The sequence below is a fragment of the Coturnix japonica genome, chromosome 2 (assembly GCF_054131305.1).
Source record: "Coturnix japonica strain WE chromosome 2, WE-NBRP24, whole genome shotgun sequence".
NCBI classification, from domain to species: Eukaryota; Metazoa; Chordata; class Aves; order Galliformes; family Phasianidae; genus Coturnix; species Coturnix japonica.
The window spans coordinates 92,682,023-92,695,483 of record NC_140664.1 but is presented as its reverse complement, the minus strand read 5'-3'; the positions used below and the strand labels follow the sequence as shown (position 1 = coordinate 92,695,483).

At 38.5% G+C, this 13,461-nt stretch overlaps 1 protein-coding gene across 10 annotated transcripts in view; it reads left to right on the top strand.

The window, feature by feature from the left end:
* The window catches only part of EPB41L4B (erythrocyte membrane protein band 4.1 like 4B), a 162,422-nt gene that overhangs the window by 67,471 nt on the left and 81,490 nt on the right, over positions 1-13,461 (top strand). For all 10 annotated transcript variants that reach the window (XR_014942886.1, XR_014942885.1, XR_014942884.1 and 7 more), the window contains exons 5-15: positions 609-653; positions 1,384-1,436; positions 5,789-5,909; positions 6,471-6,558; positions 7,695-7,783; positions 8,112-8,181; positions 8,350-8,519; positions 8,616-8,725; positions 9,577-9,607; positions 10,105-10,138; positions 11,206-11,273. Coding sequence is in view for 6 of the 10 variants with exons in the window: in XM_015854293.3 (XP_015709779.1) it covers positions 609-653; positions 1,384-1,436; positions 5,789-5,909; positions 6,471-6,558; positions 7,695-7,783; positions 8,112-8,181; positions 8,350-8,519; positions 8,616-8,725; positions 9,577-9,607; positions 10,105-10,138; positions 11,206-11,273 (879 nt within the window). In the remaining 4 variants the exon portion in view is untranslated. The remainder of the gene's footprint in view (positions 1-608; positions 654-1,383; positions 1,437-5,788; positions 5,910-6,470; positions 6,559-7,694; positions 7,784-8,111; positions 8,182-8,349; positions 8,520-8,615; positions 8,726-9,576; positions 9,608-10,104; positions 10,139-11,205; positions 11,274-13,461) is intronic.

The window sequence follows — 13,461 nt, the reverse complement described above, 5'->3', positions numbered from 1 at the left end:
GCTGTGAAACATGAAGCACGCCTAGAGCTGAAGATTAACAGGAGCTTAAAATACTGCTGTTTGCAGGCTGTAAATACCTACTTGGACATCTAATAAATAAACGTGTGGGCACTGTGGAATTCAAGTTTCTCTTGTTGAGAACTTTTATAATATTTAAAGTGAAAATGCAGTCTGAACTTTTCCTTTTGCACTGTGTCTCTTACTGAGGAGATAGCTCTGAAAGTCTCACCTTTGTTTGCTTCCCACAGTTTAGTGTTTGCCTGAATTGGGCAGGACCTAGTTCAGGAGAGTGTTGTTGTCAATAACTTTTAGCTCTGTTGTGTGCTCAGAGTGGGACAGAGTGTTTCATTGCTACCTAAACAGAGTTGCCTAGAACAGTGTACTGGGTGCAAGTAGTAGGTGAAGAATGCTCCCTCCTTCCTGATAATGGGAAAAGTTGGGGGAACTTTGAAAGTGGTAAGGTATGTCTAAGTGACCCCAAAGACCCTTTTCGTGTAAGAGAAAGTAAATTGAAGTGTCATAACTATTTGGGATGTTCTTCCTGACTTTGGTGCTGGAAGGGCTGCACTATGATTTTACTTTTGACTTTCTGTGTTTTTATTTGTCAGGTACCTGTTTGTATTACAGCTCCGACAAGACATTCTTTCAGGGAAGTAAGTACCTCACTGCTCTTGCAGCTGTTATTTAAAATATTTATCTCTTGGTGATTTGAATTTTTTCTTTAGCTGTTTGATCGTTCTCATTCTTCATGGTATTCTTGCACAGGTTGTAAACAAGGTGTGGAGCTTTATATGCATTTATTCCTTTAGAATACGGAAGCATGTGACATGTGCATTATGACTGTATAACTGAAAAATAAAATGGGTGAAAACCTTCTAGGGATTGACCAGCTAACAGAAATATATAAAGAGGACAAAGCCTGTCCCGACTTCTGTGTCTTTAGCTTGCCATATTTTTCAGTCTGACAAGTAACGAGGAAGAAAAGATGAAGTGCAACAGTCCTTGTGCAAGAGAAGTCTTAAAAAAAAATTTTGTATGCTTACAGTCACCCTGGCCAATTAATTCATATCTGATCTATATTGTTTCTAATTAAAAATAATGAAAACAACATGGTTGCCTTTTGTTAGTTCTAACTTGTTTGATGATTGATCATATAATGTGTTTCATCCTACCGAGAATGTACTAAATGAGAGAATAATCCTATGCAAGTAAAATTTGTCTTAGATTATTTATATCACTAATAGTTTGTGGTTTAAGTGATCTAGTGGAAGTTAACACATTCAGTTCGTCTCTCAGAATACCATTTAGTAGCAAGAAGTCACTGAGAATAAAAATACACTATTTTTATAGCTTGTTATTTTTTCTGTTTCTTTTGTCTTTAAGACTGAAATGCCCTTATGAAACGGCTGTTGAACTAGCAGCTCTGTGTCTTCAAGGTATGTGGTCTTTTCTAAGTGATTTGTCTTAACATATTTTAAAACACACACCTACTGGTTTTCGTTTCAGTCTTTGTTACTAATGAGTTTTCATTGACAGTGTTTTGATGTCATTCCTTTACTTGAGGAGAAGAATTTAAGGGAGATCCCTTTTGTGCATGCCTTCAGTTCATAACCTTTGAGCCCTATTAGCCCAGGTTGGCATATCCTGGGGAAGCAGCCTCAATAGCATGAGCAAAGGTTTCATGGAAACTTGGTGAGCAGGGAGTTAGAAACCCAAATTGTTTTCTAGTGATGGAGAAGGTGTGGTGTGTGTGCACAGTGTTGTTACCTGTTCAGCCTGAAGAGAAGCTGGCCTGTCAGCATACACTTCAGGTATGCTGATCTGTGTGGGTGTAGACTTGAACACGAGCTTCCTATTGCTTGACCAGTACTTAAGAGAAGTCCTCTGCAGTATGTGGAACAGGAGATCGTTATAGCATAAGGGAGGGAATGGCATACACTGAGGAAGAGAGAGTATTATGGAAGGGTAAGAACTGAAATTACTTCTGTGACAGAAGCAAGGGCTACAAGACTCTTTTCCTGCAATAGTGAAACACATTTTTACAAATACTCTCTCCATTTCTGGTTATTTGTTATGCAGATAGAGTGGAGACTTGTGTAATGAAGCTCAGAATTCATTTTTTTCAAAATGAAAAGTGTTGTGATCTGGATCATTCTAGGCTTATAAGCAGTAAAATGAATTGAAGTAAAAAATACCATTCTTGTTCTGCTGGTGGCTGGCAATGATATATGGAGTTCTGAGGCAGAGCCTCTTGGTTTCAAACAGCAATGAAGATAACTCACTGGTTCTAGACAGACTTGACAGTTAAAAGTGGGAGTTCATTTCCAGACAGCAACAGGTGTAAATCTTACAGCAGTGGATTATGCCTTAGTTTCCATTTTCACCTGTCTGGGACAGCTCTGATTGTTAGTTGCACATGCCCACTACTGTGGGCAAACTCCATGTGTGTTTTTAAGATGGAGAAAATCTGACAGCCCATATTTGATTCACTGCTTCCATTTTCACAGTAACAACAACAGTAACCTCACCCCTGGTCTAAGCAAGGAGAACCAAGCAAAGAATAAATAGCTTGATGCCTCAACATTTTGGATAGTAATTTAACACCTGTGATTGCTATGTGAATGTAATAAAGAGCCATTAATCATCCATTTGTAGAATATAGGTATTTATAGTGTTTCCAATTAGGCATTGAAACTTCTTGAAACTGTCTGAGGGATCATACCCATATTTTGTTGATGTTTTTATCCTTTTCTGCTCTTTGTTTTCCACTATTTCAATGTCATTGCAATACATTTCTCCAAAAATATTCTAGCTATTGCAACAAATTTGTTATCTCTGCTGGCATATGCTATAATTAGCACTTCTGTGTTACATTTATTACATTTTTATCGATATTGGAAACTTTTAATTAAGCCAAATAGCTTAAAGAAATGTGAAGTGATTATTCTGTCCTCATAGGTTGCCCTTACCATGAAAAATCTAATCTCCTTAGTGTGGCTTTCCTTAAATTGGGGAAAAAGCTAAAAAGCTATTTAGAAATAGGAGCTCTAAACTCTCTGAAAGAAAGGCTTTTTCTCATTATAGGACAGCTTTGAACTTCATTATGTTTTCCTCATAGAGGTTAGCTCTGTCTTTGTTTCAAACAACAGCTTCATAGGCTGGTGTTTCATATGAGCTGTCTTTCAAACATAAATTGTTTGGTTGCCTGTCCTGTGAAGGAATTCTCCAGAAGACAATGTCAATTTGCAGTATGGCATAATTTGTAAAGCATATTCATACTCACATGCTTCACTTAATGCTTATCCACATAGCAATTATAATCAAAGAAACTTGAATCATCATTGGTAAAATAAGTTTCTAGCTACCTCATTAGTCATGAATGGTTTTTGTACTTAACCACATCTACCTCCAGTTTTCAATTTAAAATTGAAAGACCGGCATAAAATCTCTTCATGAAGCACTGCAGACTTCTTTTTCTTTCTGTGCTAAAGAATCAGCGATGTATTTACAGACATACAGCTTCTTGTGCTTTTCAAAGACTGCTGGAAAACTTCCTTTAAAAGTGGCCCTTCGTCTGTGCAGTTATTTATTTAAGAACAGGGATAATGAATATAAGCACGCAATATAACTGCCTTCCATAACTCCCCCAGAGGAGGGGACTTGCTAAAGCTGTCACAAAGTAGCTCTCTCTGCTCTGCCTGTATTTTGAAAAATAATTGTGCTGTTGAGCCAGGCATTCAAGGAAATTAATTCCTACAGGAAAGACATTGAGAGCATCCTCATACTGACCCCATGCTTCCCCCTTCTTCTTCTGCCTTTCCCCACTGCAGGGAGCCAATACAACTCTTTGAGTCTTCAAAAAGCGTAAGTTGGAAGGGGCCTCTGAGATCATCTGGTCTATCCCTTGAGATCATCTTGGTACAAGCAGGGTTGGACAAGATTGTCTAGCACTTTGCTGAGCTGAACCTTAAAAGTTGCAGGTGCTGGAGAATGTACCCCATCTGTGGGGAGGCTGTTCCAAAAATTGACTGTTCTCACAATAAAAAAAAGTCACTCTTGCACCCAATTGGAATTTCCTGTGGCATACTACTTGTACCTGTTACCCCTTGCCTTTTCCATCTTGCTTCTTATAAAAAGGGAGTCTCTGTCTTCTAACTATTCTTTAAATACTGGAACATAGTGATAAGGTCTTCCATGAGCTGCCTTATTTTCCAGATTGAGCAAACCCAGTTCCCCCAGCCTTTGCTCATATGGAAGCCTTTCTGGTTCTTTGATTATCTTAGTTATTGTTCTTTGGATCTTCTCCAGCCTATGTGTATCTTTTTTGTATAGTGGGGACAAAAATAGAGCACAGTATTCTAGGTGTGGCCTGATAAATGCTGAGTAAGCCTCAATAATCACTTCCTTATCTTTGCTGGTGATGCTTTTGCTGATGCAACCCAGGATTTTGTTGACTTTCTTTACCATGTCAGCATACTGTTCACTCATTGAATTTATCATCCACCAGGACCTCCAGAGCCAGACAGGCTTTTGCTAGCTAGTTTTTTTTGTTGTTGTTGTTTTCCCTGAAGTCCTCCTTACCGATGTATTTACTGTAGTTCCCCTCTTAATTGTGTAGGACAGTAGTTAACAGTCATTTTCCTCTGTCTTTTTCCTTGTAGTAGTAACAGTAAAGAGACACTGATTTACAAAGCACTGGTTTGTAATCACAACGTGTGCCAGGTGACATGGGATTTACAGGCTGAGGGAGCTGGGTTTGCCTAGAGAGGCAAAGGCCATGGGGTTGACCTCACTGCAGCCTCTCAGTACTTAAAGGGAGCCTCTAACAGGAGGGGAGTCAACTCTGTTAAAGGATAGATAATAGCAGGACAAGGGGAAATGGTTTCAAGTTGTAGGAGGGAAGACTGAAGTTGGATTACAGGGGGAAGTTCTTTACTGTGAGAGTGGTGAGGTGCTGGAACAGGCTGCCCAGAGAGGTTCTGGATTCCCCATCCCTAGAGGTGTTCAATGCCAGCCTGGGCTAGCATTAAACATAGAGGTTGGTGGCCCTGCCTGTGGTAGAGGAGTTGGAGCCTCATGATCCTTGAGGTCCCTTCCAACCCAGGCCATGTTGTGATTCAGTGATTCCATGCTGAAAAATGAATTTGCCACTGTTGTTAGTGTCTCAGACCTGAAGCAGTGACGTTACAGCCTCTTTACGTACCTTCATGTTCTAGGAGCAAAACTTACCTCAACACTTGCATCTCCTGCTGAGCTCAGTAGAGTTTACAGGTGTTAGCTCCTAGAAAAAAAATTGTAGCAGTTCCTAAATAAGTTAACAGGAAGTGATACTTCAGTTATGTTGATGCTTCATCATTTCTTTCCTTAAAAATGGCTTAATCTGAATGTTACACCGTCATGATGATTTAAAGCAAAAGACAAAACATTTATTGCTGATTTCTCAAGACCAGATATTATCTTACTGCTTGGACTCCTACAGTAATCTAACAAAGCAAGCTATAGAATGTCTTGGAATTAAACATATGATCTCATTACAGTGAGAAAAGACTTCAAAGTAACCTCCTCTGAAATAGTAGTGTACTGATATTTTGATTTTAAGAGAAACTTAATTTCCTTTCAGTACTTCAAAATCTAGAGAAGTGTCTGCAGCTCTAAAATGTTAGAATGTGTTTTGATTTTTGAGATGTTTTTTTGTTTGCTTGTTTTTAATTTACAACGTCAGCAGAAGTATATCCTTGTACAGCTTACCGTGATCTTTGTTTTTAACTTCCCATCTGATTGATTTCAGCTGAACTGGGAGAGTGTGAACACCCGGAGCACACGCCAGAACTTGTGTCTGAATTCCGGTTTGCACCAAACCAAACTGAAGCAATGGAATTCGACATCTTCCAGAAATGGAAAGAGTGCAGGTAGGATACCTGTGTGGGAGTGGCATCTAGGAATAGGTTGTTTTCTTCCAAAGTCAACTATGTCAATAAGTAACCCCCTTAGCAAACATAAAGCAGCAACTGTGCTTGAGAACTGAAACTGCATGCTAGACAGCTTAGAGGAGGTTGGTGGAGTTAGGTTTTCTTGTTTGTCTTTTCATCGTTCTGTAACAGTCTGTGCAGTCTGATTCTCTTTCTTTTTTTAATGGGGTACTGTCAGTAACAATTCTCTTTCATGCACGCACTCTCGAAGTTTTGTGTTCAGGGCAGTAGCGAGAGCTTTTTCTTTCTTTTAATGAATATGTTACATCTTGGTAATCCTTAGCTGAATTCTCGTGCTTATTGGCAATTGTAAACCTTTTTAAGTATTTATCACTCTGATTTATTTTCACTTAGAGGGATCAGGGTAAAAGCATAAGCTAACCTTGAAATTCCTGTAGTGTTATTGAGTGTTCAAAGACAAGGGGGTAGGGTAAATAAATTAATTTCTAAAACAGGCAAAAAATTTTGTACCATAATCTAAAATAATTTTTATGTTCTTAGGGGAAAGAGCCCAGCACAGGCTGAACTGTGTTACTTGAACAAAGCCAAATGGCTAGAAATGTACGGTGTAGATATGCATGTAGTTAAGGTAAGGTACATGTTGTACTGTGTTTCATTAAGATGGGGTCCAAAAATTAAAGGGAGATGCGGTTTCAGGCAAAACATAGTAAACTCTGGGAATGTAACTTAATGTACTGCCAATTAACACAAACTTTTAATTATCACTTTAGTTACTGAGGAGAAAAAAAGAAGACAGTGAAACAAACATTGACAGAAACACGATCACCTTTCTCCCCTATTCCCTAGGCTATAGCATATCCTTCAGTCTAGCATATCTTCTCCCCTCTTCCTAGTGTCTACTCCCTTTGTTTTCCCTGCAGGTTATGCTTAGTCCCTCCCAAAGCAGGTCACAACCTGTAGTTGGGGTCATCTGCATAACAGTTTCCTTATGCTGCTTCCTGCTTCTTCCTCATTCTCCTCAACTGATGTGTGCTTGTTACTGCTCATTTTCTGCTGTGTGGGTTCCCTACAGGCTTACTTTCCCTCAAGGCCATCCCTTGGAGGGGGTTGGACTAGATGATCTCCAGGCATCTCTTCCAACCTCTACTATTCTGTGACTGTGTGTGACTCTGTCCTGGGATGGGTTCTCTGTGAGCTGCAGTCCACCAGGACTGTTTCTCATCCATTGTGGAGTATCCATGGGCCATGGTACTTCAAGGTTATCCCTGCGCTTGTGTGGCCACTGTCCCTTGGAGTTGTCCCTGTCATGGTGTGAGATGTCCACAGGTCGTGATCTGTCAGAAGTTTCTCCTCCTGTGTGGTCAGGCTCTTCCAAAGAGTGTATCTCATGTCAAGTCCCTTTCCACATGACTTATCCAGTGTCCATGATTTTTTTTTCCCACTGTGTCTACTTCTCCTGGCAGCTATTGCTTGCTCTTAAACAAGTGTGAGTGTTTAAGAGTTCCTTATGTGTCATGTTTGAGCTCCTCAGGTATCAAAGCTGCCTGAGACAGCATATGGCCTCCTCCCACAAAGGGTGCTCTGCAGCCCTCAGCTGCAGAACCCTTTGATTTCCATCCACCACAGATGCATATCCTTCTCCTCTGTAACGATAAAAAATGCAAACCTTATTGTATAGATTAAAACCAATGGATTTTGATACAGCATGTATAAGATTTATTCTACTAATTGCATACTGATTATTGATTCTGTGTTTGCTTGTAGGGAAGAGATGGTTGTGAATATGCTCTTGGACTGACACCAACAGGCATATTGATCTTTGAAGGAGCAAATAAAATAGGCTTATTCTTTTGGTAATCTGCTTTTCTTTTATATATATGCATACATATATATATATATTTCTCTTTAAATGCTGAAATCTTTCTGTTTTACAGTGTTTTTTAATGCAGATTACATCTACCAGTTTGTAATAGATTCCAAAAGTTAATTGGCTTGGTTGGAAGTACCACTGGCAAATGGGAAATATTTATTGAAATATTGCTACATTTCCAGGGAATCATAGTAAAAGTATAATTTCTGAGGTATTTGGGGATTGTAAATCCCTCATCTAGTTTGGAGAATTGTCCTGAATACAAAATACAGTTTTTCCATTAATTTTCTGTTTGCTTCCTATGTGTTTAGGCCTAAAATCACAAAAATGGACTTTAAAAAGAGCAAACTGACACTAGTGGTTGTAGAAGATGATGAACAGGTAACTTTCTGCCCTTTCTTTGGCCTGATCCAAACACGTGCAGAGTGTGTTTCAACTGATAAGAACACGAGAAGCTCAGCACAGTGTTGGATTGGGCTGTATTTTTTGCCACAGACAGTAACTAATATCATGCATGCCAACTTCCAAAGCTTTTGTTTCTGCATTTAGGGCAGAGAGCAAGAGCACACATTTGTTTTCCGGTTAGACAGTGCCAAAACGTGCAAACATTTGTGGAAATGTGCAGTGGAGCATCATGCTTTCTTCAGACTGCGAGCCCCAGCAAACAGTAAATCTAGTAGATCTGACTTCATAAGGCTGGGATCACGCTTCAGATTCAGGTATTTAGTGAAGTAACAACAAGATATTAGTTTTACAAAGGAGGAGGTACAGCATTCAGCAAATGACAGCAGTTAACTTTATTTTTGTATTTTAAGTGGACGGACAGAGTATCAAGCAACACATGGGACACGATTACGCAGAACTAGTACGTTTGAAAGACGGCCCAGCAAGCGATATCCTTCTCGAAGGCATTCGACGTTTAAAGGCAAGTGTACCTATGGTCACTGAACTGTTCATGCAGTAGTTGCTGTGTGGTACAAAATGAGCTGATGTTCCCTTAGGATGCCTTTGGATTCCTATGCATTCCTGGAATATGAACCTCAGTTCCATTAGAAGTCTTTGTGGTATTACAGCGGCTCTTTTTTTTCTACCCTCTCATTTACACAGAGGGGAAAAGGACAGCGAGTAGGCATGCCCTCTAGAGGCTGTAAGCCCCCGCTTCCCTTCTTAATCTCCCTCTTACGGACATACACTAAATTTATGAGATATTTACTTTAATGTATCAAATAATACTTATCACATAAGTATGGGAGGTTTCTTAAGTGAAAGTTGAGATTAACATTCTGTAACTGTGTGATCTGTCAGGCCTTGCATTCAGTGCTTCCATACAGTGACTTGTGTCTGTGAGTTGGGGTGAAAGAGTGTGGTTTATGATTGTTTTAGTTCTCTGTGCATAGCAGCTGAGCAAAATTCCTGCCATACCCAGATGATCTCCATTCTGAGATCCTGACAGAATGTTTACTTCATGCAAAAACTCATTTTAGATTCTTCTGTCACACATCTTTTCCTAGTAGTAGCCCACAAGCATTGGATTCTGTCCTAGCTCAGTCCCTCTGGTTATACTTTTACAGTGTCTGATTAAGTCTGTAATCTACTTTCTGCATTAAGCGCTGTCTTGGATTCTCAGATATTTCGATTAGCAGATTTTCCGTGCACTTTCTGAAAATATGGTGTGTCAGGAAAAAGAAGGATTCATTTAAGCTGTGGTGTAACATCCCAATGATGATAACTGTAAAATGTCTCATGGTGGTTTTTGTTGTGTTTTTTCTTTTTAAGCAAACAATCCTGTGAAAGCAGCACAACTGTGGTAAGTGATTCTCAAGTTCTCTCTACCTATCAGTAGCTGTTGTGAGGCAAAAGGGATCCTAAAGAACATTTCTTTGCCAGTATTTGTTGACACTCATTCTCTGGTATAGGCCAAATTGCTTGGGAATCTGTCATTATGCTGCACCACATTCTTCTTGGGGACAGACTGTGAGACTTTAAATGAAATACTTTCATTCTTAAGGTGTTTTTATTTGAGTTCAAAGTAAATCATATTCCCTTCTTGCTCATTGCTGTTATTCTAATTTATCTAAGCATTGTTTGTTCCTGGTGTTGTGGTTTATATCTTGAATAAACTACTGATGTCCTAATTTTACTTCACTGTAACACTTCCTTGAAGAGTAGAACAGATCTTCCATTGGACATTTATAGAACCAGGCCTATAATGTTTTAAGTACTAATGAAAATGAGATTTTCTGTGTACCTTTGGGATTTGTCAGTATTTATTACATAAAAGCTGTTTGTTTTTTTCTCCCTCAGTGCTAAAAATACTCCTGAAGTCCACAACTACCAGGTAAGCATAAATATTGTTGAGGAACGTATTTACTTTTCAAATACTATTACTTAATGGCAAGTAATTTTTCTGGTCTATAGTTATGACAATTACCAACTGGAGCAGGTTCATAAATTTGCAGCATTAGATTGGGAGTTCCAGGTAAAGTGAAGGGACTTTTCTGTCTTGCTTCCCTTGTCTTCTTGGATGCTCTGCATGCTGAATGCACTCAATTTGCCATCCTCTTTCGCTTCCCTTCCTGTGAGATCACAGGTTAAAGACTACAAGACTGTGCATATGGTGCATTCTTGGAAACTGCTTTGTGAGCAACACTTTTGTGTAGAACAGCATCCAACACTGGAGGAGCTCTCACAAGTTCAAAGTTGTGATTATCTCCCTCATAACAACACTTAATGAGTTCATTGCTGGTCAGATGTTTGTGGTGGTGTTTTTCTGTGTCTGGTTTTTTTTGGTTTTTTTGGGTTTTTTTTTTTGTCACTGATTGTTCATATGTGTTTGTCTTCTTTTTAAAACAACCTCCTTTATAACCTTTGATGGAAAAACCTTACCCAGTAGTGCCATGCTACTGAGAAAGCAAGTCATGCTTTCACTCAGAGTGTGTGCATGAGAATGGAATGCTTGTTTTTATTAAAAACCTCACCAGTGATTTTATTTCATTCTTTATCTTCAAGACTTCACGGGTGTGAGAGAGAAATGCTGTCACCAACGATGGGTGACCTTCTGAAGGCATCTACTGTGATAACCTTTCTCACTCTCCACCTTTGATTAAAGCTGAGCATTCTGATGTGTTTTCTATGAGGAGCACTGGATGTGCCAGGTTGTCGCTCACACAGAAAAGCAATTTTCTTTGCATTTGTCCACAAGTATGTCCTAATAAGCAAGCTTATCATTAAGAGGTCTTGTATGTGTGCTAAATGGCATGGAACAAGGTCTGAAACAGTGGATTTTTTAGGGCTCACAGGTAGCATGTTCCTCAGGGCTCCAGAAAAAAAAAAAAATAGGAAGTTGAAATTATCAAGGAGTTTTTATATAATTTTACTAACCAGGTTTAATGTTTTCACTTGCAGCCGCAGTATCATCCTAATATACATCCTGCTCAGCCACACTGGCATCCACATACACCTGTGAATGTAAGGTAAGCAGCCTTCATGGAAAAGATTACTTCTTTGCTAATCTGTTAGTATGAAGCTTTGGTGGATATACCAACTTCAAATTTTTTAGAACTATATCACAAAAATATTCCTGTTGTGCTTCCTTGTGGCAAACTACTGATAGAAAAAATGAAGTGAAAATAAATTTTGGAAGAAATTGAATCTAGCCTTGAACCATCATGGTGGAATGCACAGGTGGAGGCACACACCTGATGGTGGATTTGTGTCTGTGCATGTACATGTGTTAAAAATCAGCTGCTATTTTGACCTATTAAAGAGTAACCTTTCTAGATTGTTCAGGATGTTGGGCAAATACTTACCATCTTGAATGAAAAAATACCAACACCCTAATCTTTACTCCTGTTGATTTTACCTTTTGATTTCTATACGCTTGCATCAGATAGCTAGACTTTGTGCTTGGTGTGGGTGGGCTCTGGAAATGACGCTGAGCTTAAAATTGATGAAAAGACGATTTAGCTTGAGTTTGAACCTGAGAATGCAGGAAAAAGGCAGGTATTTCTTAGGCAGAGAAGCAGGCATGCTCATTGTCATCCCAGAATTCCTGGTACAAAGCAGTAAAGCAGACATTAAAATTATGCCAGAAACAGAAGACTGTTTAAATTGAATAATTAACTCTGCCTGTACTTTGTATTCAAGATCCTTCCTGGCTTTAGGGTTTTCATGTCCAGGCTTTTGTTTGTGATTTTAAATATTCAGTATCCAATTTTCCATTACCAAAGAGGAAGTATTGATAAAAGCTAATAATTTTATAAGTCATTTGAGGTTTTGCTGATTTTTTTATTTTATTTTATTTTATTTTAATCCTGAAGATTTCATCACTTTCAATGCATTTTAAAGCCAAATAGTTAACCTTGGAGCAGAGCAATATTGAAATAAGCACAATAATGTATTATAAAGTGTGTAGACAATTCCCCCCCCCCCCCCCTCCACACCCTCTGCTGCCTTGGCAAAGATTAAGGCCAGTGAAATATTAGCAATGACATTTTTATATCTAGGCTTGTAATTCTAGAAGGATACTTAAATGCTCTCCTGTAAACTCATTAGAAAAGGTGCTTAGAGTTTTTGTTCCAATCTGGTATAAATGTTTAAATGTGTGGTTAAACTAGAAGCTTCAAGTTATTTTAATTTAGAGTCAGAGTAGTGGAGCTGGACATTTAACATCTTGGTTAGCCTTATTTGAGAGTGCTTAATTCATTTGACTGTGAATCTGAGATCAAAACACAGATGCATGAGATTTTTTCTATTGGCCATGCAAGTCTAGCATGGGCTATAGGTTGAAACAAAACTAAACACGCAATACTGCTTCAATATATTTCTTTATAGTTATTTATTATCTAAAACATTTTGCAAATATTTCTACAAAATATTTGTCAAATAATATGTGGAACTGTCTGTTTTCATAGCAAAGACCTTTAAATGAAATTAGCTTGCATTTAACAAAATGTTCCATTCTGTGAGAAAATTCATTCCAACTAACAGTTGTGGTTTTAGAATTTTAGAATATCTTGTTTTGTTTTTCAAAATGATTTAGAAGGAACTGTAGAACTGGTTGAGGTTAATATCTCTAAGTACCAGTAAGTCATGAACCAACAAGGAAAAAAAATTCTGCTCAAACTTTTGCAAGTTTCAGCATGTAGTCCTACCGAGACACCTGTACTACTTGTAGGTTCTAGGTATCCATCTTAACAGATTGGACTATATTGTGCTGGCTGCTTTGGTGTAACCAACTGCACCAGTGGTGAGTGACTGGATATATTTATGGAAGAGCAACTTTCATACTTAATAGGATCATCTTTCTTAATTTTTTGTAGTCCTTATGATATTTTTCCATGAGTTCAACTTTTTGTGTGATTTATTTTACTTGTTTGTTGTACTCATGTATGTTTTCCTATGGCCGCACCATCTCTCTGGGATTCAGGAGCATTGGTGCACAATGCTTGAAAACAGAGATTTTAAATGGCTTAGCTCTAATTCAAGGCCCTTTGAAGTGAATTAAATATTCCCAATTACATCAATAGATTCTTATGAGACCTGTCACCATTTTCTCCTCTTTGTGGTAGCTGTCCATCACAATGTGTGCATGCTTAGCATTTGCTGGATGAACTCATGTTGCTGTGTAGCACTCATAAGTTTACTTCCATCTCTCACTAA